This window comes from Geotrypetes seraphini, chromosome 17, assembly GCF_902459505.1.
Source record: "Geotrypetes seraphini chromosome 17, aGeoSer1.1, whole genome shotgun sequence".
Lineage (NCBI taxonomy): Eukaryota > Metazoa > Chordata > Amphibia > Gymnophiona > Dermophiidae > Geotrypetes > Geotrypetes seraphini.
The window spans coordinates 13,075,592-13,099,399 of record NC_047100.1 but is presented as its reverse complement, the minus strand read 5'-3'; the positions used below and the strand labels follow the sequence as shown (position 1 = coordinate 13,099,399).

General features: G+C 41.1%; 1 protein-coding gene across 3 annotated transcripts in view; it reads left to right on the top strand.

The window, feature by feature from the left end:
• Positions 1–7,700: 7,700 nt before the first annotated feature.
• DCP1A (decapping mRNA 1A) overlaps positions 7,701–23,808 on the top strand; it is an 80,362-nt gene continuing 64,254 nt past the window's right edge. The window contains exons 1-3 of one of the 3 annotated variants that reach the window (XR_004537320.1): positions 7,701–7,937; positions 15,012–15,052; positions 15,444–15,571. Coding sequence is in view for 2 of the 3 variants with exons in the window: in XM_033925782.1 (XP_033781673.1) it covers positions 7,803–7,937; positions 15,012–15,052; positions 15,444–15,571 (304 nt within the window). In the remaining variant the exon portion in view is untranslated. Of the gene's footprint in view, positions 7,938–15,011; positions 15,053–15,407; positions 15,572–23,808 lie in introns of all 3 variants that reach the window. The other 2 variants (XM_033925782.1, XM_033925783.1) reach the window with 2 other exon arrangements.

Sequence of the window (23,808 nt, the reverse complement as noted above, 5' to 3'; positions counted from 1 at the left end):
GTGGAAGTAACTGGATTAAATAAATTTTTTTTTTTTTGCATTAAGAAAAAGATCTTAATTGCTCAGGGACATAAACTAATCCTCATATATTTTATAAAACATTACATAAATATCTAGGAAACCATAAATGCATTTGTGCCTTTGTCAAGTTCATCATTATAATTGGATAACTGAAATAATACATCATATGATAGAAACAATCCTTCAAGCTGCTCTGTATTCACAAATAATACATAAGAACATAAGCAGTGCCTCCGCCGGGTCAGACCACAGGTCCATCCTGCCCGACAGTCCGCTCCCGCGGCGGCCCAAACAGGTCACGACCTGTCTGAATCACCAGAAGGGGCTCCCTTGCCACCTTGGTTTCTCATTGAAGTCCTATCTTCCCATCGAAATCCTAACCCTCCGGTCTTGCACATGCACGACCTGTTGGGTTTCTATACTTATTACCTAGTTAGCTTTCTATACTTGTGTTACATCCTAGCTCCTCCCTCAGTATCCCATATTTTTAGATACCTGAATTTTTTCCATATTTTTGTATTATATTCATGTTTACTTGGATGACAAAGCAATAGATAGTAATATCTTCCCCAGAGATACAACTAATCATTTTGAAGGGATCATTCACCAACAGATAACACAAACCAATGCTGTTAACACATTATTTACCACTGGGGATTATATTATATAGGCCCTGCAGTAAATAACATGCATTATTTGTGAATGCCCCTATATATTGCACATATAGTCACAGTATATATGTTTTGCACTGCCTCAAGTTTAATATCACTTAAAAAAAAGATAGCCCCTGCACCATTCAGACATGGCAAAAAGCAACCTTAATTTTTTACTTGCTTAATGCTTTCCTGTCTTACCTTAGCAAACGAGAGCCTTATCATATTTTGGAAAGAAATGCATACCGTTTCAAGCGCTTCATATTTTCTGCTTTGCTGCGTAGACCTCTAGATCATTCTAGACCTGCTTACACACTTGTGAATTCAGAGGAATGAAATGGCACATTTGGGTTGGAAGGATATGGGGATATTAGATTACCTGTCTGTGCCAGATCATTGTTTCTCAGAGATAATCTATAAATTATTAAAACTTCTAAATGTCCTTCACCGATGTAAGGAGAGCTGCCTGCGACCTATTTCAACCTTCTGTGTAGCTACGGCTGGAACTGCAAGAGAAGCTAACCAATTTTAATTTGCTTTATGTGCTTAGTTTCTTGCAATAACACATGAAACATGGATGTCCCGTGTTCAGTCCTGTGTAGTTAAGTCTCCACTGAGATCTCATAAACCCAGTCCAAGCAGCAGAAACATGAATCAATAATTCTGATTAGGATTTACTATTACAGTAAATTTGACAGGGCAGAATTAAAGCACAGTATAAGAAAACTAAGCACATGTCTAGGGTCCAAAGCTTTAGAGAGAAGAAGAGATAATGGTTACTGCGGATGGGCAGACTGGATGGGCTATTTGGCCTTTATCTGCCATCATGTTTCTACAGTATGTTGCTAGAAAGAAGGAGGGAAGAGAATGGAATGGAGGAGTAGCTTCATAATAACTGAAAACCAAGCAATCCCAGTTCAAATCCCACATCAGCTCCTTGTGATCTTGAGCTAGTCATTTAACCTTCTACCCTCAGAGAAAAAACTCAGATTGTCCTTCTAGAGCAGTGATCTCAAACTCAAACCTTTGCAGGGCCACATTTGGGATTTGTAGGTACTTGGAAGACCTCAGAAAAAATTAGTTAATGTCTTATTAAAGAAATGACAATTTTGCATGAGGTAAAATTCTTTATAGTTTATAAATCTTTCCTTTTGGCTAAGTCTCAATAATAATATTGTAATTTATAGCTAAAGAGACATATGATCAAGAAACTGTTTTATTTTGTGATTATGATAAACATACCGAGGGCCTCAAAATAGTACCTGGTGGGCTGCATGTGGCCCTCGGCCGCGAGTTTGAGACCACTGTTCTAGAGGCAGGAAAATATGCACTGTACCTGAATGTACACCACTTCAAAAGCTTTCAGGTAGTACAGGGGTGGGCAACTCCAGTCCTCGAGGGCCAGAATCCAGTCGAGTTTTCAGAATTTCCCCAATGAATATGCATGAAATCTATTTGCATGCACTGCTTTCAATGCATATTCATTGGGGAAATCCTGAAACCCCCGACTGGATTGCGGCCCTTTTGAGACCCCTGATGTAGCTCCAGAAAAAGGAGGACGGATTGAAACATCCAGGTTTTACTTCCCTTACTTTCAATGGAAGTAAAACCCAGATGTCTCAATCCATCCTCTTTTTTTCTGGAGCCATATGGTAATCCTAAGCACTTACATGTGCTTCCAATATGCTTTTCAGCCCATGCCCTGCTATACTCCCTATGTTACCCAGTCCTCCCCCTCCACAAAAAAAAACACCACAATGTACACCCTTTGTCCCACCTGGTTCCCCTTTGCACATGATAACGTTAGCCTCACCTTGTACTTAGATCAACTGCTTACGAAATCTGTACTTTTCTCCTTGATGATAATTTGTTAGCCTTTAATAGTGTATCTAGGTTCCCTCTGTCTCCTAAATCCCCGCTCTCTAAAACTGTGTTTGTTGTACTGTAACCCACCCTGTGCTTTCTGGGAAGGTGGGAAATAAATAAATGTAAATGTTTTCACCTAGAATGGGGGAGCTTTGGGCATAACTTATACAGTAGTATTCAATAAAATACAAATGTGTGTCCACTCAGACTCTGCTCATGTGAATGCCCACCTGCAAAGTACACACTATCAAAGATATACTGTATATGTATAGGGTTACCAGACCTCCGGATTTCCCTGGACATGTCCGGGGGTCCGGACGGCTCCCAACAAATTGCCGTCGGGCAGGAGGGCATCCGCGCATGCACGGATGCCCTCTTGTCCGATAGAGCAGGTAGTGGGGGACGGGGTTGCGTCTGGGGCGTAATAGGGCGGGCATGGGTAGAACTGGGCGGGCCTGGGGGGCGGGTCTAGGGGGGGTCTGTATTTTACATTTGGAAAATCTGATAACCCTATATAAGCTCCGTCGTAAAAACCTGTTTCTACAAACTTCGGCTTATCCGTTCCCTAACTTCAATTCTCGAAACTAACGCTATCACAACCCTCGTTCACTCATTGGTCATTTCTCATCTAGACTACTGCAATTCTCTATAGAATGGAATTCCTCAAAAAGAATTATGTCGTCTGCAGCTCATTCAAAATACAACAATTAAACTTATTCATAAGGTAGGGAAATATGATCATGTTACTCCTCTTCTGAAAGAAGCCCACTGGCTACCTATTACCGTACACACCGTATCACTTATAAAATCTTAATGCTGGTCTTTAAATCAAACTTTCCTGTCTTCCATCTGTTCTCGATAAACTTATCATTCCTCTTTGCACTTCTCGGACACTTAGATCAGCAGATCAGAATCTACTGACCATCCCTTCCATCAAAGAATTCTACTACACCAGGAAAACTAACTTCTCCGTAGTTGCTCCAACCTTACGGAACGCTATGCCACCTCAACTCCGCCTCAAAAATTTCCTCAACAAATTTAAGACAAAACTAAAAATGTTCTTATTCCAAGATGCATATCACAGCTCTTAAATACCTCCTCTCCAACAGCCAGTAACACTTATCATCAACCACTTTTAAGAAGCGACCCCCTCTCCTGATGTCATATCCTTCCCCCTCTACCCAGTTCTTTTATTTTGTTTTTAATGATGTATTTATCGACTCCCCCTTCCCCTCTTGTCCAAGTTTGTATTTGTAAATTGTCTTTTAATGTTCACTCTTCCCCCACTTATAATTATTATATTTTTTTAGCATTGTAAACTGGCTAGATGTACGTCGATGGTCGGTATATTAAAATTAATAAAACTTGAAACTTATGTACAAAATAGAGTGTACTACTACTATTAATTATTTTTGTAGCACTACCAGATGTACATAGCGCTGTACAGTCACAAAGAAGAAAGTCCCTACTTGAAAGAGCTTACAATCTTCTAAACAGACAAACAAACAGGATGTCATGGATACAGTTAAGGGGAACGGTTAATCTGCTGGCTGGGTTGGTGGGCAGTGACCAAGATGATAAAGGGGATGGAACTCCTCTCATATGAGGAAAGACTAAAACAGGTGAGGGTTCTTCAGCTTGGAAATGAGAAGGCTGAGGGGAGATTTGATTGAAGTTTACAAAATCCTGAGTGGAGTAGAATGGGTACAAGTGGATCGATTTTTCACTCTGTCAAAAATTACAAAGACTAGGGGGACACTCGATGAAGTTACATGGAAATACTTTTAAAACCAAGTGTAGGAAAAATTTTTTCACTCAGAGAATAGTTAAGCTCTGGAACACATTGCCAGAGGTGGTAAGAGTGGATAGCATAGCTGGTTTTAAGAAAGGTTTGGATAAGTTCCTGGAGGAAAATTCCATAGTCTATTACTGAGAAAGACTCGGGGGAAGCTACTGCTTGCCCTGAATTGGTAGCATGGAATATTGCTACACCTTGGGTTTTGGCCAGGTACTAGTGACCTGGATTGGTCACCGTGAGAACGAGCTACTGGGCTTGATGGACCATTGGTCTGACCCAGTAAGGCTATTCTTATGTTCTAGACATGCTGGGGCTCTGGGCAGAAATTAAGGAAGGGGCCCCTCTCCCAATTTCTCCATCCACCATTACTACCACATATAAAACAACTTTAAATGACTTCTCAAATAATACCAGTGGGAGATGTGTGTCAACTTAAACTATAACAAGTACCTCAATAGGTTTACAGTCTAAATGAAATGCCTTAGTGAAGGAAAAAGATCTCAGAACACCACATCAGGAACATTTATTGCTCTTCTGAAGTTGTTAGGTGGTGATAGGTATCTTTCATTGATCAAAAAAACCTTCATGTGTTGCATAAATAATGACTATTAATTTAGACTGTCAACCTATCGAGGTACTTCTTCTCGAATAAAACACACACAGACCTTCACCAAATATAGAACAATGGATCACGAAATAGAAAAATGAATACCAAAACTGAACTGGAAACACCAAAAAAAACTCAGGAAGTACTTCATTTTGTACCGAGCACAATCAGTGGCATGATCATGAGTGAGGGCCGGGCCTCATATTTTCAGCTTAGGCCTCCTGAAAATGAACATCTTCTTTGCTGTAACTGGTGGGGATCACCTGGCCTCTGCAGCTCCTCCCCCTCCTCAGGTCCAGTGACCAGAACTTTCCAAGTTCTGCAGCTGGTAGCAGTATTTTTCCCATTCCATTATTGGTGAAAGATGTCCAAATTTTGGGTCTATCCTAGTCCCACCCATAACATCCCTTACCATTTGGACAAACTGCAATGCAAAACGTCCAAATTCTATCTTTTGAAAATTGCACTTTGAATGAGACATCCATCTGCTTGGAAAATAAGCACCATGGTGTTTGCATTATCAGCACAATATGATGAAACATCTTAATAGGCACCAGTGAGGACAAGTGCATTTGGGGTATATAGACAGCGTGATGGATAACACAATGGTAATGGGATAAACAAAAATGGTTGGCTGGATTGAGGGTAAATTATATATGTACAGTTGATACATGGAATTGTTCTGTTACAGGGTGTGTAGAAAGCTAATGGTGCATAGTACAAAACCAGATTTCAGGTGAAGTGATTATGAAGGTGAAAAAATAGGAAAATAATTTTTATGAGCATATATAAAACTAGTTTGGTATTTTAAAAGTTATGTACTATAATTATTTAAGGGGCCCTTTTACTAGAGCGTTGGAATCTGGGCTTAGTATGTCTTAACACAGGACTTTCTTGTAAGCTAAACTCAGATTCAATGCAGCTTTTTAATTTTTTTTTTTAAATTTTGCAGGTTCTGAGCTAATGTTTCGGTTAATGCACAGAATTGAACACTTATCTCCTATTTCTGAGGTCCTAAGTGCTTCAGCAACACACGTTAGCTGGTTAATGCTTTATGCCTATTCTCCACTCATGACAAACATCCTCTTAAAAAATATTTTAAAATATAGTTAAAGGCACTAACGGACAGGTAAAATAACACATTTTGCAATAGCCTGTTTTTTTTTACTTGCTAAACACAAGTTAGACCTTAACATCCTTTATTTTAAAAAAACTCCTTATTTAAGGGTACACTCATTTCTTCTCAAGTTGGAAGAAAGCCTTGGCTTTCCTTCTCAGGCTTGCCTCTCATGAAAGTAATGGTGGGGATCAAAAAGTGTGGGTAAAAAGCTCTTGGCATTTTTAAAGAGAAGACCTACTAAAAACTTGCAGAAGGGGATTCGGTTGAAGAAAGATACATTGATAGACTGACAGATCCTCACTAGATTCCTTAGTCCAGTGGTTCCCAACCCTGTCCTGGAGGAACACCAGGCCAATTGGGTTTTCAGGCTAGCCCTAATGAATATGCATGAAGCAAATTTGCATGCCTATCACTTCCATCATATGCAAATCTCTCTCATGCATATTCATTAGGGCTAGCCTGAAAACCCGATTGGCCTGGTGTTCCTCCAGGACAGGGTTGGGAATCACTGCCTTAGTCAACCACGGTAGGACATGGCTCAAGTGGAAGAGGTGTAGATATTTATATTTTAGAAAACATATTTACCTTGCCGAAATCTCTGCTCTAAATTTCTCTGCTTGGAGAAGCTAATGAAAATGGAACAGTGGGCCTTTTCCTACTGCAGGGGTGTCCAATGTCGGTCCTCGAGGGCCGCAGTCCAGTCGGGTTTTCAGGAGTTCCCCAATGAATATGCATGAGATCTATTTGCATGCACTGCTTTCAATGCATATTCATTGGGGAAATCCTGAAAACCCGACTTGACTGCGGCCCTCGAGGACCGACATTGGACACCCCTGTCCTACTGCCTTTCCACAGAGAGACTCAGGTGTTTATGTTTATTTAAAACTTGCTAAACTGCCTTTTCTGGGGGGAAAACCCCACAGGTCAAAGGGGAGTACCTATAAACTCAGCCTGCTCCTTATGACACTTCACACTCCATCGCCCCAGGTACCACAGTTAAGAGTGTGAAAGGATTTTGAGGACTTGAGCTGAATTTAAGCTAAAAAAATTTTTTTTATTTTATTTTACTCGATTACCATGTATTTTACTTTTGAGTATTATTTTCCTGCTTTTCTTCAACTTTCTGTACAAGTGGATACTTGATTTATGACATGTAAAAATTTGATAAATAAATAATAATAATAAAAAAAAGAGTGTGAAAGGACAGAAAGAGAAAATATTTAGGTACCTGATTACTAGTCAATGAAATGTAAAAGGCTTTGAGTGAATCTCTCCATAAAAAAAAGCAGTTAATAAATTTATAACAAATAATAATAGATGGCATTCCGACAGGCCTTAGGGCCCCAGAGAGATCTCCCGAGGAGAAACATCAAAAGCCAAACCGAACAAGTGAGGGTTTTTTGTTTTACTTTATAACATTTTATTGAAGAAATCCAATAAATACACAATAAAATAATCATTACATAATAAATTTCATCACCTATTACAACTATCAATATATTCCCCCCCCCATTATTTTATTATTTACTTAAAAAAACAAAACAAAACATGAATTTAAACTCCTAAAATGAAAGTTCCCTGCAAAGAGATATAGGATTACGGGGGGGGGGGGGGGGGGGGGGGGGGGTGGAACCAAAGCTTAGGGGAACCCAAAAGGCGAAGGCCGTGTTCCCGGGGGGGAGCCGCGAGTTGGTTGCACCGCGCTCCGAGGGCCGCCTCCCAAGATCCATTGCGAAGATGGAGTGGCGGAGCGAGGCCGGCATGTGTATGAGCTTGGCGGCGCTGCAGCGGCACGACCCCTACGTCAGCCGCATCGTGGACGTCACCGGCCAGGTCGCGCTCTACAGCTTCAGCCCCAAAGCCAACAGCTGGGTGAGTGAACGGGGTTGGGACGGAAATGGCGGCGGGGGAGGAGGAGGAGGGGGGGGAGGTTGACGGCAGGGAGACTGGAGAAGCGGCGGAGGACTGGCGGGGGGAGGGGCAGGCTGGTTAGCCGGGCGTCTTTTTGTATTTAATGCAGGGGTGTCCAATGTCGGTCCTCGAGGGCCGCAGTCCAGTCGGGTTTTCAGGATTTCCCCAATGAATATGCATGAGGTCTATTTGCATGCACTGCTTTCAATGCATATTCATTGGGGAAATCCTGAAAACCCGGCTGGATTGCGGCCCTCGAGGACCGACATTGGACACCCCTGATTTAATGGATATATAGCAACAAGGTCTGGTCTGAAAGTGTCGTTTTAGCAACTTAAATCCCGGTTAGAGGATGTAAATTAAAAAAAAAAAAAACCACCATCAACACCTCCTTCTCTTATCAAGCAGCCTTATGGGGCAAAGATCTGGAAAAACTAATTATGCACGCAAATAACTATGTTGAATTTAGGAAACACCTAAAAGTGTTCCTGAAGTAGCTAGGGTAGCTGATCTGCACAACCTCTCCCTTAACAACTGATCTCTTAAACCAGGGGTATCCAACCTTTTGGCTTCCCTGGGCAGCATTGGCCGAAAAATTTGCAGCAAGACAGAAGAGGGAGCCGGCAAGATGGTAAACACCCGGGGGCAGCAGAGGAAAACACTGCATCGCCCTCAACCGGGGCCGCAGGTTGGACACCTCTGTCTTAAACTGATAGCCACTAATCTCCAACTATGTAGCATCTTTCTAATCATTGCAAACCGCATAGAACTTCACGGTACTGCGTTAAATAAACTGTTATTATTTTTATTTTGAGATAACAGAGTTTGAAGCCCTTTTGGCATTAGTGACATTTGGACTTATCCTGCTTCCTGATGCAGTCTGTTTCTTTTTGCGTCACATTTCCTGAGTCTCCTGTACGTACGAGGGGGGTACTGAAAAGTTCTCGGCCCAACCAAGAAGGGAATTGACTTGGAGCCATGAAACTTACAAATTATTCCACACATTCACCCCTAAGTTCAACACACTTGGTGCATGGTGTCTGATGTTTCTATAACCCTGTTGTCTGATCAATGAAATACTGCAAAAATATCAAAAAGCCTAAAGTTCTTTATAAATACGAAGGGGTCCATTTCAAATCTAGTAAACTCACACAGTTGTATTCCAACTGTGCACCAGCATTCACTCTATTCAAAGAGAATTAAGAAAAATTAAATACTGCTCCACTGCTGCATTCGCTTCCAAATCGCTTGAAAATCGGTGCCCTTTCAAACTCTCTTTAAGGTTTGGAAACAGAAAATAGATGGAGCAAGATCTGGTGAGTAGGGTGGATGGCCTATGCACTGAAACCCCAATCAAATCAAAACATCCATTGTTTTGCCAGTCTTGTGAGAAGGTACATTGTCTTGCAAAAAGAGACCTCCTTTCTGCTGCTTCCCCCCTATATTTTTCTTTCAGTGCCTCCTTTAATCAGCACACAATATCAAAACCCAAAGGGGAATATCAAAATAATAAAAGGCTAGGATCCCCAAATATACAAGAATGGCAGAGACGCATACCTTTTTTAGTTTATATTTGGGGATTCTAGCCTTTTATCCTTTAATCAGCACAGCGAGTTATTGGTGTGGTGTATAGTTGGGTCTGGTGGGTTTTGAAGGGCTTACCATATACTATATGGGCACTGCTTTGCTGAGATGTCCGTGGCCAGTCTGTTAAAAATGCTGGCCCCCTCCTACATCCCAGTGGCTTGTTTTGTGTTTTTGTTTTATTTTGAAAATGGTTTTAAAAGACAGATGCACGGAGGACAAGCATATCTGAGAAATGACCATTTTCGAAAATGTTTTTCTGTTCCATAAATGGTCCTGTTCGCTACTGAATTTTTGTGTGTGTTCTGCAAAACTTCCAAACTCAGATTTGGATGTCGTATTGAAAATGCCCCTATTTTATCAACTGAAAAGCAGCAAAGTTCTTAATGGAAAGTAAAATATAAGCAAGAACTTGCTAGCGGATTATGGCTTCCTTTGAATAATGAATTGAACCAGGCATAAGCTAGTACAAAAGAATTACCAATACTGGGTCAAACCAAAGGTCCATCAAACCCAATATCCGGTCTCCAGCAGTGGGTATTCCAAGTCACCCATAGCTAGCAGGATCCTAAGATATTGTGGTTTCTACTCGAGCAATGGCTTTTCCAAGTCTACATAACTGTGATAATTTATGGACTTACCCCCTCTTATACAAAGCTGTGCTAGCGGCTGCCTCGTGACAACAGCCCCAAAGCCCTTTAAATCTCTATGGGCTTCAGGGCCGCTAGCGCGGCTTTGTAGAAGAGGGGGTTAGACTTGGGGATCTTGTGTAGGCCCCTGTTTTTGAAATGTTATATGTATATTAACTTTCCAAAAAAAGAAAATAAGGAAAAGTAATGTAAACCTACACCAACAATCATAAAGCCAGAGTTCAAATCCCTTTAATGCTGCTTGTGACTTTGAAGTTGCTTCAGTATCTGTTGCCTCCTACATATTAGATTTTTCCATATATGCATCATTTTGTACTTTTTGAATAAATTAAATTCACCTTCTAGTCAGCCCAGTCTTGGAAGATCCTCCTGCAGTTCCACAGTATTCTTGTGATTTAACAACTTAGAATAATTTTGTGTCCTGCAAATTAATCACCTTGCTTCCTTTTTTCAGATCATTTTTTAAATGTTAGAAAGCTACAGTTCTAATACAGATCTCTGGGGCATTTCACAACTTATCTTTCTACAATGAACTATCTCCTACCTTTTTTGCTAAAACTTATTCACAATGGTCTTCTTTTTTTATTATTATTATAAATTTCATAATACAATTCACAAAGAACAGAAAGGAATGGACTTACAAATCAGTTTCCATTAAAAAAAATTCCATCTAGCCCACATTATAGGAGGAATTACCCATAATTACATAGACCGTAATTAAAGTTCAATGCGACGCAGGCGGGGATCGTGAGAGGAGCCACCGCCGCGTCTTTCAACTAAAAAATACAATGGGGCAAGGCGAGCAGGCCAGACCGAACAACAGGACGAAAACAGAACCCTAAGCGCGCATGCGCACTCCTACCTGCGAGTCCCTACAGCTCACGAAAAATAGGCGCACGCAGTGGGAGTGCGCATGCACGGCTTAGGGTTTTATTATATTAGATCAGTGATTCCCAACCCTGTCCTGGAGGAACACCAGGCCAATCGGTTTTCAGGCTAGCCCTAATGAATATGCATGAAGCAAATTTGCATGCCTATCACTTCCATCATATGCAAATCTCTCTCATGCATATTCATTAGGGCTAGCCTGAAAACCTGATTGGCCTGGTGTTCCTCCAGGACAGGGTTGGGAATCACTGTATTAGATAACAAAAGAAGAAATCAATATAAATCTAGTCAACCAAGGACTAGATTCACAAAGCTTACAGATCGGTTTGCGACCACGACCCGATTCACTAACCTCGTGGCCGATCCGATTCCGATCCACGCATGCAAATGAGGGGAAACGGCATGCAAAGCAGGAAGGATGCGATTCACTAAACTTTTTCAGGAACACCGACTGGGCTGGCCGATCAAAAAAGAAGTGGCTGGTGGGGACCAGTTGCTCATGACCTTTCCTGCTCTCAGCTGACTTATCCTGCTTTGCCGCCCCGTTCTCTTCCCCGACTCACCGCCCTGCGCCCCGAATCTGTCTTGCCGCCCCAACTCTCCTGCCCTTTCCCTGCAGTGCGAGCCCCTGGTTAAAACCACGGGCTTGCGAAGTATTAAAAAAAAAAAAAAAGCAGCTCGCAGCTCCGTAAGCATGCACAGATCATCTACAGACAAAGAAGATGGTCTGCACGTGTGCTTCAGGATCCGTGTGGTTGGTGGGGGGGCGTTCCTCCATTTGCATGCTGACCCTTGGTGAATTTGTCGGCCTGTTGCGGATCGGCCACAGATCGGGCAGAGTAGTGAATCTAGCCCCAAATGTTATTTTTTTAAAAAGTCTTCAATTGTTTTCTGAAATGTAGATAGGAATGAGTTGTAAATAGCAGCTGTCGGAAGTCCTTATCGTAAAAAGCTCCCTGAAATGATAAGAATATGATCATGATACTTCTTACTTTTACAGCCCTTAACAGAAGGAAATGCAAAGGGCATGCAATTTTCTACTTTTCCTCTGAGAAGCTATTAGAAATCTGTCAGCTAAATATAGTGGGGCCATGCCGAAAGCAACCTTATAGCACAAACAGCCCAATTTGAAAACTAGACGAGCCTCCACAAGAAGCCAGTGCAACTCATGATAAAAGGGGGTTATGCGATCAAACTTCTTCAGACCATAAATCAGTCTCACCGCAATATTTTGAATAAGTCTCAGTCTAGTCACATTTTTCTTGTTTTACTAGTTATTTAGACAATGTTACAGTAATCTAAGTGGCTCAATAATAATGACTGGACCAAAGTTTTGAATGCTGAAATTTCAAAATATGGTCTAATATTAGAGTGTATGATATCCCTTTTGAACCACAGTGTCAATCTGATTCTTCATTGTTAAGTTTCAGTCAAAGACTACTCCCAATATTTTAATAGAAGAATGGATCATGTATTGAATTGTGTTTAGCATGATAGATGTTTCATGGACGGTTTTTTGAGAGGAAGCAAAGAAGAATTTTGTCTTATCATGATTTACTTATAATTTAAATTCTGACATCCAAGAATCTTATCAAATTCAAGACGGCGTCAGTTAGAATACACATTTTTGTGGATATCTTTTATTTCATGAGTAAATCAAGGAAAGTTTTTGTTGTTTACTTGCAATTACATCACTTTATTTTCCAGAGATAAATTTTTTAAAAAAGATTTGACATCGATATGTGAACATTTCTTAAGAAAGAACTGAATATTTCATGGGGTGGCCTAATTTTTTAACATGACTGTAAGAACATAAGCAATGCCTCCGCTGGGTCAGACCTGAGGTCCATTGTGCCCAGCAGTCTGCTCACGCGGCGGCCCAACAGGTCCAGGACCTGTGCAGTAATCCTCTATCTATACCCCTCTATCCCCTTTTCCAACAGGAACTTGTCCAATCCTTTCTTGAACCTCAGTACCGTACTCTGCCCTATTACGTCCTCTGGAAGCGCATTCCAGGTGTCCACCACACGTTGGGTAAAGAAAAACTTCCTAGCATTTGTTTTGAATCTGTCCCCTTTCAACTTTTCCGAATGCCCTCTTATTCTTTTATTTTTCGAAAGTTTGAAGAATCTGTCCCTCTCCACTCTCTCTGTGCCTTGTAAGTCTCTGTATATGATAATCTTTAGTTTTTAAAAAAAGACAATGCATTTCAAGAAACCATGAACATGGAAATAAGTCACACTTTTTAATAGGAGCAGGAAATTGACATTTTGAGTGCATGCCTATTTTTTATATTTATAAATTTATTTTGGATGATTTTAAGCCAGGAAGGTGATATAGAGATTTTGCTAAATCTATGTTGGCTCTGCCCTGTTAAGCCAGTTTTATGTTTTTCTGAATAGCTTCTATTATTCTGCAGTTTCCAGGGGCACCTGAGAACCTGTTTTAAATCATGAGATACGCGTATTGTCCATCCTCCACACTTCTAGTACTGTAGCTAATTTTAGTGAGATTACACATTGATTAATCTATGCGTTTGTTGTGTTACTACTTCATTTCACTTTAACTGATTTCAGTATCTCTGAATCATCTCCATCAAAAAATGTTTGAGACATGTTGTACCTGACTGACGTTCTTCTTGTTAAAGACTAAAACAAAGATTTGCCATGGGCCATATTGTTAATGTTGTCTTGTTTGCTGAATTGAGATCAGTTATATTGAAGCACATCGATCCAGAAGAAGAATGTGAATTTATATCGGGAGGGATGATCAGTTCTCCAACATAGAGATAGCTAATGTTTAAGATAAGTTTTGTATTTTAATACATATACACAAAAGAAATGAATGCATTATATAGATATTAAAATGGATCAATGAAGAATTGGGCTAATTGGAAAAGGAGTTAAAACCCCTAATAGCCGTCTGATTCAAATAAATAAATAATACATGTTATTGGGTGATTGGCTTAAAGCAGGGATCTCAAAGTCCTTCCTTGAGGGCCACAATCCAGTAGGGTTTTCAGAATTTCCCCACTGAATATTCGAGTATATATGGTAGATATGCATTAGGCAAGTCTCTTTCAACTGATGAAATTAAGATGCTCATGAGTAATGCAAGGAAATACTTTTTTAGATGGGTGGATTAGTCTCCCTGTAGAGGTAGTGGAGACAGACTGTATGAATTCTGGAAAGTTTGGGACAGGCACATGGGATCTCTTAGGGAGAGGAGGAGATAGTGGATTCTCAAATGGGCAGAATGGATGGGCCATTTGGCCTTTGTCTGCTGTCATATTTCTGTCTTTCTGCATTTGCCCGTCTTCCCAGCCACTTATTCCTCAGCCTTTCACTTACTTTCCTTTCTACCTCCAACATCTTCTCATCTCCCTTCACCCCACATTTATGACCCAAGCTGTAATAAAAGGCTTGTCCCGCTCCCTCTTTTGCACAGACCTGTTATGGAGAGAATGGCATGTTTCTTGTTTTAGTACAGTGGCACTGGAAAACCTGAATTTGTTCTAGTAGCCTGGCACTTGGAGGCATGGTTCTCCTTCCCCCACCCCATGCCACATGCCATCGGGTAAAGTCCTGGGAGCAGAGGAGTTGACTTGTGCTGCTGCTTTAACCAGCAGGGAGTGCTGGGAGATGAGATCCTGGGAGCCATGTTAATTTGACTCCTCCCCCCCCCCCAAATGCTGTTGCCTTAGGCAACAGCCTTATGGAAGAGCAGGCCCTGCAAAAATTGAAGAATATTTTGTATGTATAAGGCACCTTAAATTATGCTAAGCATCTTCAGAGGCAATACTGCTTTTTGAATTTTAAAGAAATCGAGGAGAAGCAAAACTTATTTTGATAGCTCCAAATTTAGTGCTGCAGTACGTGCCAAAATTGAATGAGTGTCTTATTTTGTTTTTTAGGAGAAGACAGACATAGAAGGTACCTTGTTTGTGTACACACGGTAAGTTCTAAGTTCACAGATAGTATTAGGGATGATTGTTTTTATGGAAAATGTTTGTCCTTCATGTCAGCCGGTCCTGGGCTGGGCTGTGGCAATGAGGGATGACAGAATTGGAAGGGCCAGCAGACAGTCTATGGAATTTTGGGGAAGGGACTGACAAAACCATTTGTAGTGTATGGCTGTAGGAAAAAGGGGAAAAAACCAGAGCTTTGAACATGCTAATCGAGAAACGCTGCCTTAAATTGCGTTATATGTGATCTAAAATGTAGGATTAACAATAATTGATTTTGCATTTTTCAATGGGTCTTGCACTATAGTTTATGCAGCTGATATTTTAAATTCTGTTGCTTATTAGGTAAACATTTGATATGCATCTTTAATGGACCCACAGGTCAGCTTCGCCCCAACATGGCTTTACAATCATGAATCGCCTTAACATGCACAATCTAGTGGAAGCAGTAAACAAGGATTTGGAGTTTCAACTGCATGAGCCCTTCCTCCTTTACCGAAACGCAAGCTGTAAGTATAACCATTTCATAGTTCTTCCCGAAAAGGTCTCTTGTCTGTCCTAGGATGACTTATGACAAAGACCACTAACCAGTTTTGGAGCAGCCCTTTGAACCGACTCCATCCTATTTATATCTCCAAAATTGCGCACAATATTCCAAATGGGGCCTCACCAGAGACTTCTACAATGGCATTATCACATCCCTATTCCTCTCCTTAGGCACCCAAGAATCCTCCTGGCTTTCACTGTTGCCTTTTCGACCTGTTTTGCCACCCCTGAGATCATCAGACAAAATCATCCCCAAGTCCTGCTCTTCTTCCGCACACAGTACTTTGTCTCCTATACTATACACTTCTCCCCCCAGATTCGCGGGGGATAGGGGCAGAGCCGAACTGCAAATGGCGAAAATCCGCGAATATCCAGCTCTGACCCATCCCTACCTCCCTCCCGCCTTCCCGGCCTTACCTGGTGGTCTATCGGGCTTTCGGGGCAGGAGCGATCTTCCTACGCTCCTGCCCCGTGCAGATCGCCATTAGGAAATGGCTGCTGTGAGTTCCCGTAGTCTCTCGAGACTACGACGGGAACTCCCTACAGTTATTTCCTAATGGCGATCTGCACGGGGCAGGAGCGTAGGAAGATCGCTTCTGCCCCAAAAGCCCACTAGACCACCAGGTAAGGCCGGGATGCCGGGGGGAAGAGTTAACAATGTTTTTTTTTTTTTCTTTTTTCCCCCTCCCCAAAAAAAATCGCAAATATGTGAAATCGCTATTACCGAAACCGCAAATGGGGAAAGGAAAGTGTACTGTTCTTCTGGATTTTTGCAGCCCCAGTGCATGACCTTGTAATTTTTTATTTTCTTTTAGCATTAAGGGCCCCTTTTACAAAGCCATGGAAGCGGTTTAACGTGCGTAGTAGGCGTGCGCTAAACCGCCAGACGCGCTAGCCGCTACCGCTTCCTCTTGAGTGGGTGGTAGTTTTTCGGCTAGCACGGGGGTTAGCGCGTGATTAAAAGTCACGCGGCTTCATAAAAGAAGCCCTAAATGTTAGTTGCCAATTACCAGGCTCACTTTCAGTCATGAGTCAAGACAAAACTCCACTGTAAACAAATTATTCAAAAAGTCCTTTTACACACTTTGAACAAAAGTACTAAAAAGCAATTCAGAAAAGAACATTGCTCTCTATTAGAATTGGATCAAGTTTCAGTTAATTAAAACTTTGTTGTGCACACAATGTCAGGTACTTCAATGCGTTATATTATAACAATTTAAAAATAGGGCACAAAAATAAAACAATTGTATTACAAATAAACATAAGGTATAAATGTACAAATTTAATTACCGATACAAAACGAGAGGGGGGTGAACTGCAGTCTTTAAAGAAAATAAACATTTAAGGAGAACATATCTGGAGGGTAATTAAACAATAAATATAAGAAAATGAATAAATTTAGAAGAAAAGGTAAAAAAGTTTGCGACCTATACATAAGGACTGATTAAGATTAAGTATTAGAACAAAGGATTGAATGTTAGACGAGTTAGCCTATCTACGTCTCAAATGCGTCTTTATACAGGAAACTTTTTAAACAACTTTTGAATTTTTCTAATGAGGGTTCATCACGTAAGTAGTTTGGTAGGTTGTTCCAGAGCTGGGGTGCTATAACTGAAAAAATAGTAGATCTCCTAGTACCTATTATTTTTAAAGAAGGGATAGTCAATAAATGCTGTTCTGATGATCCGAGTGTCCTAAATTGTTTTACTTATCTCAAAACTCGCTTCCAGTAGTCAGCCAGTTTAATTCAGCACAAATCTGTTTCACAAATCCCCGGGATACAAGGCTAGTTCTCACCGTACATGCAGCTTTTAACTACCTCAATATTGCCTGGATAAATGTTGCATCGGGGAGTGCAAGGGAAATAAAATTCCTACAAGTAATAAATGACTGCTGATTGGATCAATTGGTCTAGGAGCTATTTTAGATCTAATCTTCAGTGGTATGCAGGGCATAGTACTTGAGGTAAAGGTGTTGGGTCCGCTGAGAAACATTAATTGCACATAGATTTTCAGTTGGAAAAAGTTCAAGGTGACTCTGGGAAGTGGATGGGAGTTAAAGGCTGCAGCTCAGAACACAGAAGAGGCGCAGGCATGTGGGTGTCATTGGTTAAACATCAGTAGTCTGGTTTTGAACTAGAGTCAATTGAGTCCTTGGTGTTGAGCAGGGGTGTCAAAGTCCCTCCTTGAGGGCCGCAATCCAGTCGGGTTTTCAGGATTTCTCCAATGAATATGCATGAGATCTATTAGCATACAATGGAAGCAGTGCATGCAAATAGATCTCATGCATTTTCATTGGGGAAATCCTGAAAACCCAACTGGATTGCGGCCTCGAGAAGGGACTTTGAGACCCCTGGTATAGAGCCTGGAAATTTAAGTTTGAAATCCCCACTCTCCTTTCTTTCCTTCCCCCCCCCCAATTATTAGTCCAAGTATTTAAGTGTCATGGGTGTCAGCTAAACCAGAAATGTAATGCCAGGGAAATGAGACAAGACACTGGGCCGGATTCTGTATAGGATGCCTAATCTTAGAAGCCACATAAGCGGCTTTTGAAAATCACACATGGGTGTCCTGTATAGAATCACATCTGTCCTAACGGACAAACGCCTAAGCCCGCTGAACTAATTGCGGCAAGAGAATCTTCCTGCCGCAATCAGTTTAACAGCTGCGGCAACCCGTTCTGCACCCCCCTCCCGAAGACTACCGGCAGGAGGGATTCCCAGTCCCTCCTGCCACCCCCCACGCAAAGATCTACGGCAGGAGGGACACCTAGTCCTTCCTACCAGAACCTCCCGCCAAACATAGTCGACAGGAGGGATGCCCAATCCCTCATGCTTGAACCACCCCCTCCCACCCCAAAAAGTAGCCCGTCTGGACCCCCCAAGCCCATCCCCCACTCGGACCCTCCTGCCAGTAGCCTTCGCAAGGGGGCGGGATGGATTGCCGCAGCCGCTAAACTTATTGCGGCAAGGAGATCCCTTGCCGCGATAAGTTCAGCGGCCATGTCTGCTTGAAATGTAGGTCAGCATTTTGCTGGCCTACATTTCTGGCGCCTATTGCAGGCTTAGGGAGGTACATAGGGCCGCCTAAGCTTGCCTAAGGTCACTTCCAGTCGAAACCACGCCTAGCCTTAGGTGAGCTTAGGTGGTCCTATTCGCCTCCCTAGGCTCACAGAGGCACTTACAATGTAGGCGGCCTGCCCAGGATGATTTTTTTTTTTTTTTAAACGTGCGTCCTGATTGGTGGTTAGACAGCAAGCAGTGGGCCGCCTAAAATCAGGACACCATTTATAGAATTTGCCCACTGTGTTCAAGCTAGGACACAATAATTATAGTCTTAGAATCAGATATTCCATTAACATATGAAGCAATAATCTGTGGTACTATTTTACATGCTAAACCTCCCCTTGATAAATTTAAAAGCCATCTTTTCTTGATTTTAACTGATCATAACAACTGGAAAAATCATGACAGGTTAAATTATACATTTTGGTGGACAAATGTATGTAATACATATAAATATGAGAGAATGAACGCAGAATGTTTAGGGTTTAGTGTTTTATTTGAACAAAATATGGAGTCCATTGGCTTTATTTGCTGTTTCACATTAAAAGATATGTTCCTTTCTGAGTTTTTTTCATTACACATGGGATTGGTTGGGGGGGGGGTAATAGGGTAGGGTAGGGAAAGTAATGAAAATATAGATATTAATTCTTCATATTAAAGATGTTTAATATTGTCAATATTAATTGATGGAAAGGGGTTGGGTATAGCTATGATTCTATAATATAATTGTTTGAGATAGTGTATTCTTTGTTATATTTTGTTATTTTCTATCTAAATGTATTACACTATTGTAACTAAATAAAATAATTAAAATGTTTAAAAAAAATAGCTAGGACACAATGTGGAGTGTTGTGTACAGTTCTGAGCACTGCACTTTCAAAAACCTGAATAGGACGGAGTTGGTCCAGAGGGCAGCCACTATGCTGGTCAGTGGTCTTCATCGTTAATTAGGCCTCTTTTAAAATAAGTGAAAAGTGTGCTTGTTGGGATTTTAGATTCATCCTTATCTGTTAAACTTCTTTTTTTTCCCAGAATTTGATTAGTGACTAGATTTGAAGTCTTATCAAAAATATCTATGAATGAGTAATGCAAAGTTTTGTCATGCTGCATCTAGATCAGTGTCCTTCAACCACTGTTCCATGGACCGGTGCCTGTCCACAGAAATTTCCTGCCGGTCCACAGGGCCAGCACGTGCATCAGGCCCAAAACAGTGTTCTTCAACTGCCGGTCCACGGTGTGATCGATGTGGCGTTATCTTCGAGCCAGCTCCCTCTTCCTTACTGATTCAAAGCACAAAGCCACGGGCATCCTGCGCCTAAACCGGAAGCCTTCTCTCTGACGTTGCAACGTCAGGGGAAGGCTTCCAGATGAGGCACAGGACGCGCAAGGAGCCACTGCCTGCAGCTTTCTTCACTGCATCAGTGAGGAAGAGGGAGCCAGCCTGAAGATAATACTGGGGGTTGCATAAAATGGCCAGGCGGGAGCAGGCCAGAAGATAAGGCATAGCATGGAGGGAGGGAGACAACAAAGGTAGGGGGGAATGATTTTAGTTTTAAATATAGTGATTGAATTATGTCAATTTTGAGGATTTACATCTGCTGTCAATGTGATTTATATAGTTTAATTTTGTGGTTAACCATTATGTGTTGTTAATAAGATTATATTGTGTATCTGTGAAAAATGAATAGAAAAAATAGTGTTACAATTAGTACTATTATGGGGGCGGGGTCTGGGGGTGTAGATTGGGTAGAGATGGGCGGGGTCTGACCCATGACTTAGCCCCATGTTTTTCAACTGCCGGTCCACGGACCGATGCCGGTCCACAGAATAATTCTTTTATTTCTGCCGGTCCATAGGTGTAAAAAGGTTGAAAAATACTGATCTAGATTATTATGCTGGCCTTTTGTGACTTGCTTCAGACATCTATAAGAGCTCTTCAGGTAGACTAAAATTCTGACACACACATGATTGGGGTGATAGCTCCCCTGTTAAGCTGCATTGCTTGACTATTGTGTAGTAAATTAGCTTTAAAATATCACTAGTATTTTAAGCTTTGCATAATGATGCTTCTTTGAGCAATTCTACATGTTCAGAAGTATATCATCCGTGTAGAATATTAAGATCTCAAGGAAAATCCTTTTGGATTACCCAGTTGGAGGAGGATCGTTCATGGATGTTTCTTTTATTGCTGATATAACTATGTGGAACTATTTGCCTTTGGAACTAAGGCAAATAGCTTCTTTCCTCCTTTTCGAAACAGTAAAGATGCATTTATTTCATCAAGCATTTAAGAAATGGCAATATATGTAACTAGCAAGTTTAGGATGTGCTATTTTGTGCAGTGGTAGAATTATAATAATAATAATAACAGTTTATATACCGCAATACCGTTAAGTTCTATGCGGTTTACAATAGATTAAGCGAGGTACAAATTGATTGAATTTAAGAGGGGGGAAGAGGAGAGTTAATAGGACTGGATTTGAATGGTAACTAACTTGTGTTTGTCTTGTATATTGTTTTCACTTTTTTATGAATGGTTTTTATTATAAGCAACTTAGATTATGATTTATCAAATTTTATAGCCCTCATTATTTGTATAAAGCATATGGGGCAGATTTGAAGATCTCAATATGTATTCTTTGGAAGAAAGATGGAAGAGGGGAGCTAGAGATACTTGAATACCTCTGTGGCATAAATGCACAAGAGGCAAGTCTTTCGGTTGAAAGGAAGCTCTGGAATAAGGGCTTAGGATGAAGGTGACAGGAAATAAGACTCAGGAGTAACCTAATGAAATACTTCATAGAAAGAGTGGTGAATGCATGGAACTGCCTCCTAGTGGAAGTAGTGGAGAGGAAGAATTATCTCTGAATTCAAGGAAGGTTGGGACAGGGACTTGGATCTGTAAGGGATAGTAGAAGGCATGAATGTATAGACTAGATAGACCATATGGTCTTTATTTGCCTACGTTTTTCTGTTTCTATCTAAAATTGAAGTACAGAGGTCAGGCTGAACGGGGTTTGAAAGTACAGTAAACAAACATTACCATCTGCATTTTCTAATTCTGTAGAGAATATGAAAGTCCTAGAATTTAGTCTCCAAGAATCTCCTAAATAGGCTTTTGCAAGCATGTGACATATTGCACTTACCTCTGAAAGCCTGTAAGAAGTGGGTCTCGAGTTCGACTTCATTTATAATTTTCCCATGGTACTTGAGATCCACATCATGATGCAGAAGCTTTGCAATGGAGATGGACTCGTTAGAAAGATCTGAGAAATTAATTTCCATAGTGCCGGTAAGAGATGCACACTGAAAGCTCTTAATGCAGAAACCAGATACAGGGGGGGGAAAAAAAAAGAAACTTATTTTATGACCCAAGAGTAAGAAAACCAGTACAAAAGAAGAGATCCTTAACTCCGAGTCAGTAATTGCAAGTGCTAGACTTTAAAATAGTATGTACAGAGTATGAAGTATATTTTTGGTTTGAAACGAGCATTCTTCATTGGAAAACAAATTGAGAGGCGGGGGTTCTTACGGCAGCATTTGATGGTGTTCTGTGAGCACTGAGAGCCAGTCTGTCTCCCATTATCAGCCCAATCACTGATGTGGGTATTAGCATGACATGTCTGATCTGTGAGGCAGAAGGGATTTGTAGCAACAACTTTAGGCTAGACGCCTGGACTGAGATAACGAGGGAGCCCTGCTGCTCTGGTCTGAGGAAGGGAAGGCAAAATGTATGAAACAATGTAGCCGTGTGAGATACTTGAAGGGACCTATTTTGGGGAAAAGCTGCCGTGCCTTCGAGTCTTGCTGTGTTCTTGTTAAGTAGCCCAGGTTTGATTTTTGGCTCACCGGGAGTTGGGAGAACAGCCACGATGTGGTTAACTAGATGTAATGAAGTAATCTACTTCTAGAATGGTGTGTAGAATTATAGTTTAATTGCCCACAGTGGCGTACCTAGGGTATGTGGCACCCGGGGCCCATCATTTTTTGACACCCCCCCCCCCCCCTCATGTAAAATTTTATTATTTTTTTTTTTTTTGCAATAACCATGAAATGGAATAAATGGTCAGAATAGAAACAGGCAGTGAAAATTTTCTTTTTTTTTTTTTTTTTTTTTCCCAAAGTATTTTTATTGAGAATGGCAAAAGGTCCAGACAAGCAACCATGGTCTGTACAGAAACTTATACATTATCAAAAAGAACACAGAATGAAAGTAACAGCAACAACAAGCATGAACAAGCCTCTCCCAAGAGAAAATTGCCAATGAGAGGCATAGCAATACACAACAAAAGGCCAAAACTTGGGGCAAGCAAACAAATCCCACCCCAGAACCCACAAGAATAATAAGCCGGACTAGACCCTCAGCCATATTTTATAATGAAAAAAACCCCCACAAGCAACAACACCCAGACCGCTCACCAGACACACCAATCCGCACAACAAGCACCCAAGAAACACCCAGCCACCACCCAGACAAAACTACCAGACACACCTACCCCACCAAGCCCAGACCCAACCCCCCCTCCCCAGAGAGTGCAAGCGCAAAGTGGACCGTGAAAAGGGCAGCTGCAGAAGTGGAAAGCCCCAGATAAGTAGGTTAGCTAAAGAAAGCCCACAGATAGAAGAAATCAGGATAACAGAAGTTCCAACAAATGCTCCCACAGAAAATTTTCTTTTATTGAACCTCATTTATGTAACCATTATTCCAAACATAACATAACATAAATTATGTCTGAATTGTCATGACATCAGAAGTACATATGGAGTAGTTGCAGGTGATGCTTGGGACAGTTCTGATTATGTTAGTTTGGTTTTATGTGTTTTTTTAATAGAAGGGTTTTTATTTCTTTTTTTAAGGTTTTGTAGTTTGTGGTCGAGGTCAATAGGTTGTAGAGTTGGGGGTCAAGTGTTGCAGCTCGAATGGCTAGGAGGTTGTCGAACAGTTTTTTTCTTTTGACGTTTTTGGTTGGAGGGTGTGTGAATGGTGCGTGAGTTCTCCTATGTCTGTTTGAAGTGGATTGAATTATTTAGCTGAAGAAATTAGTTACCCCCCCCCCATTCCACACACATTAATTCTCTTCCATTTTTGTTCCCATTATAAAAAAACACTGATAAGTTCCCAGGAAAAAAATACAT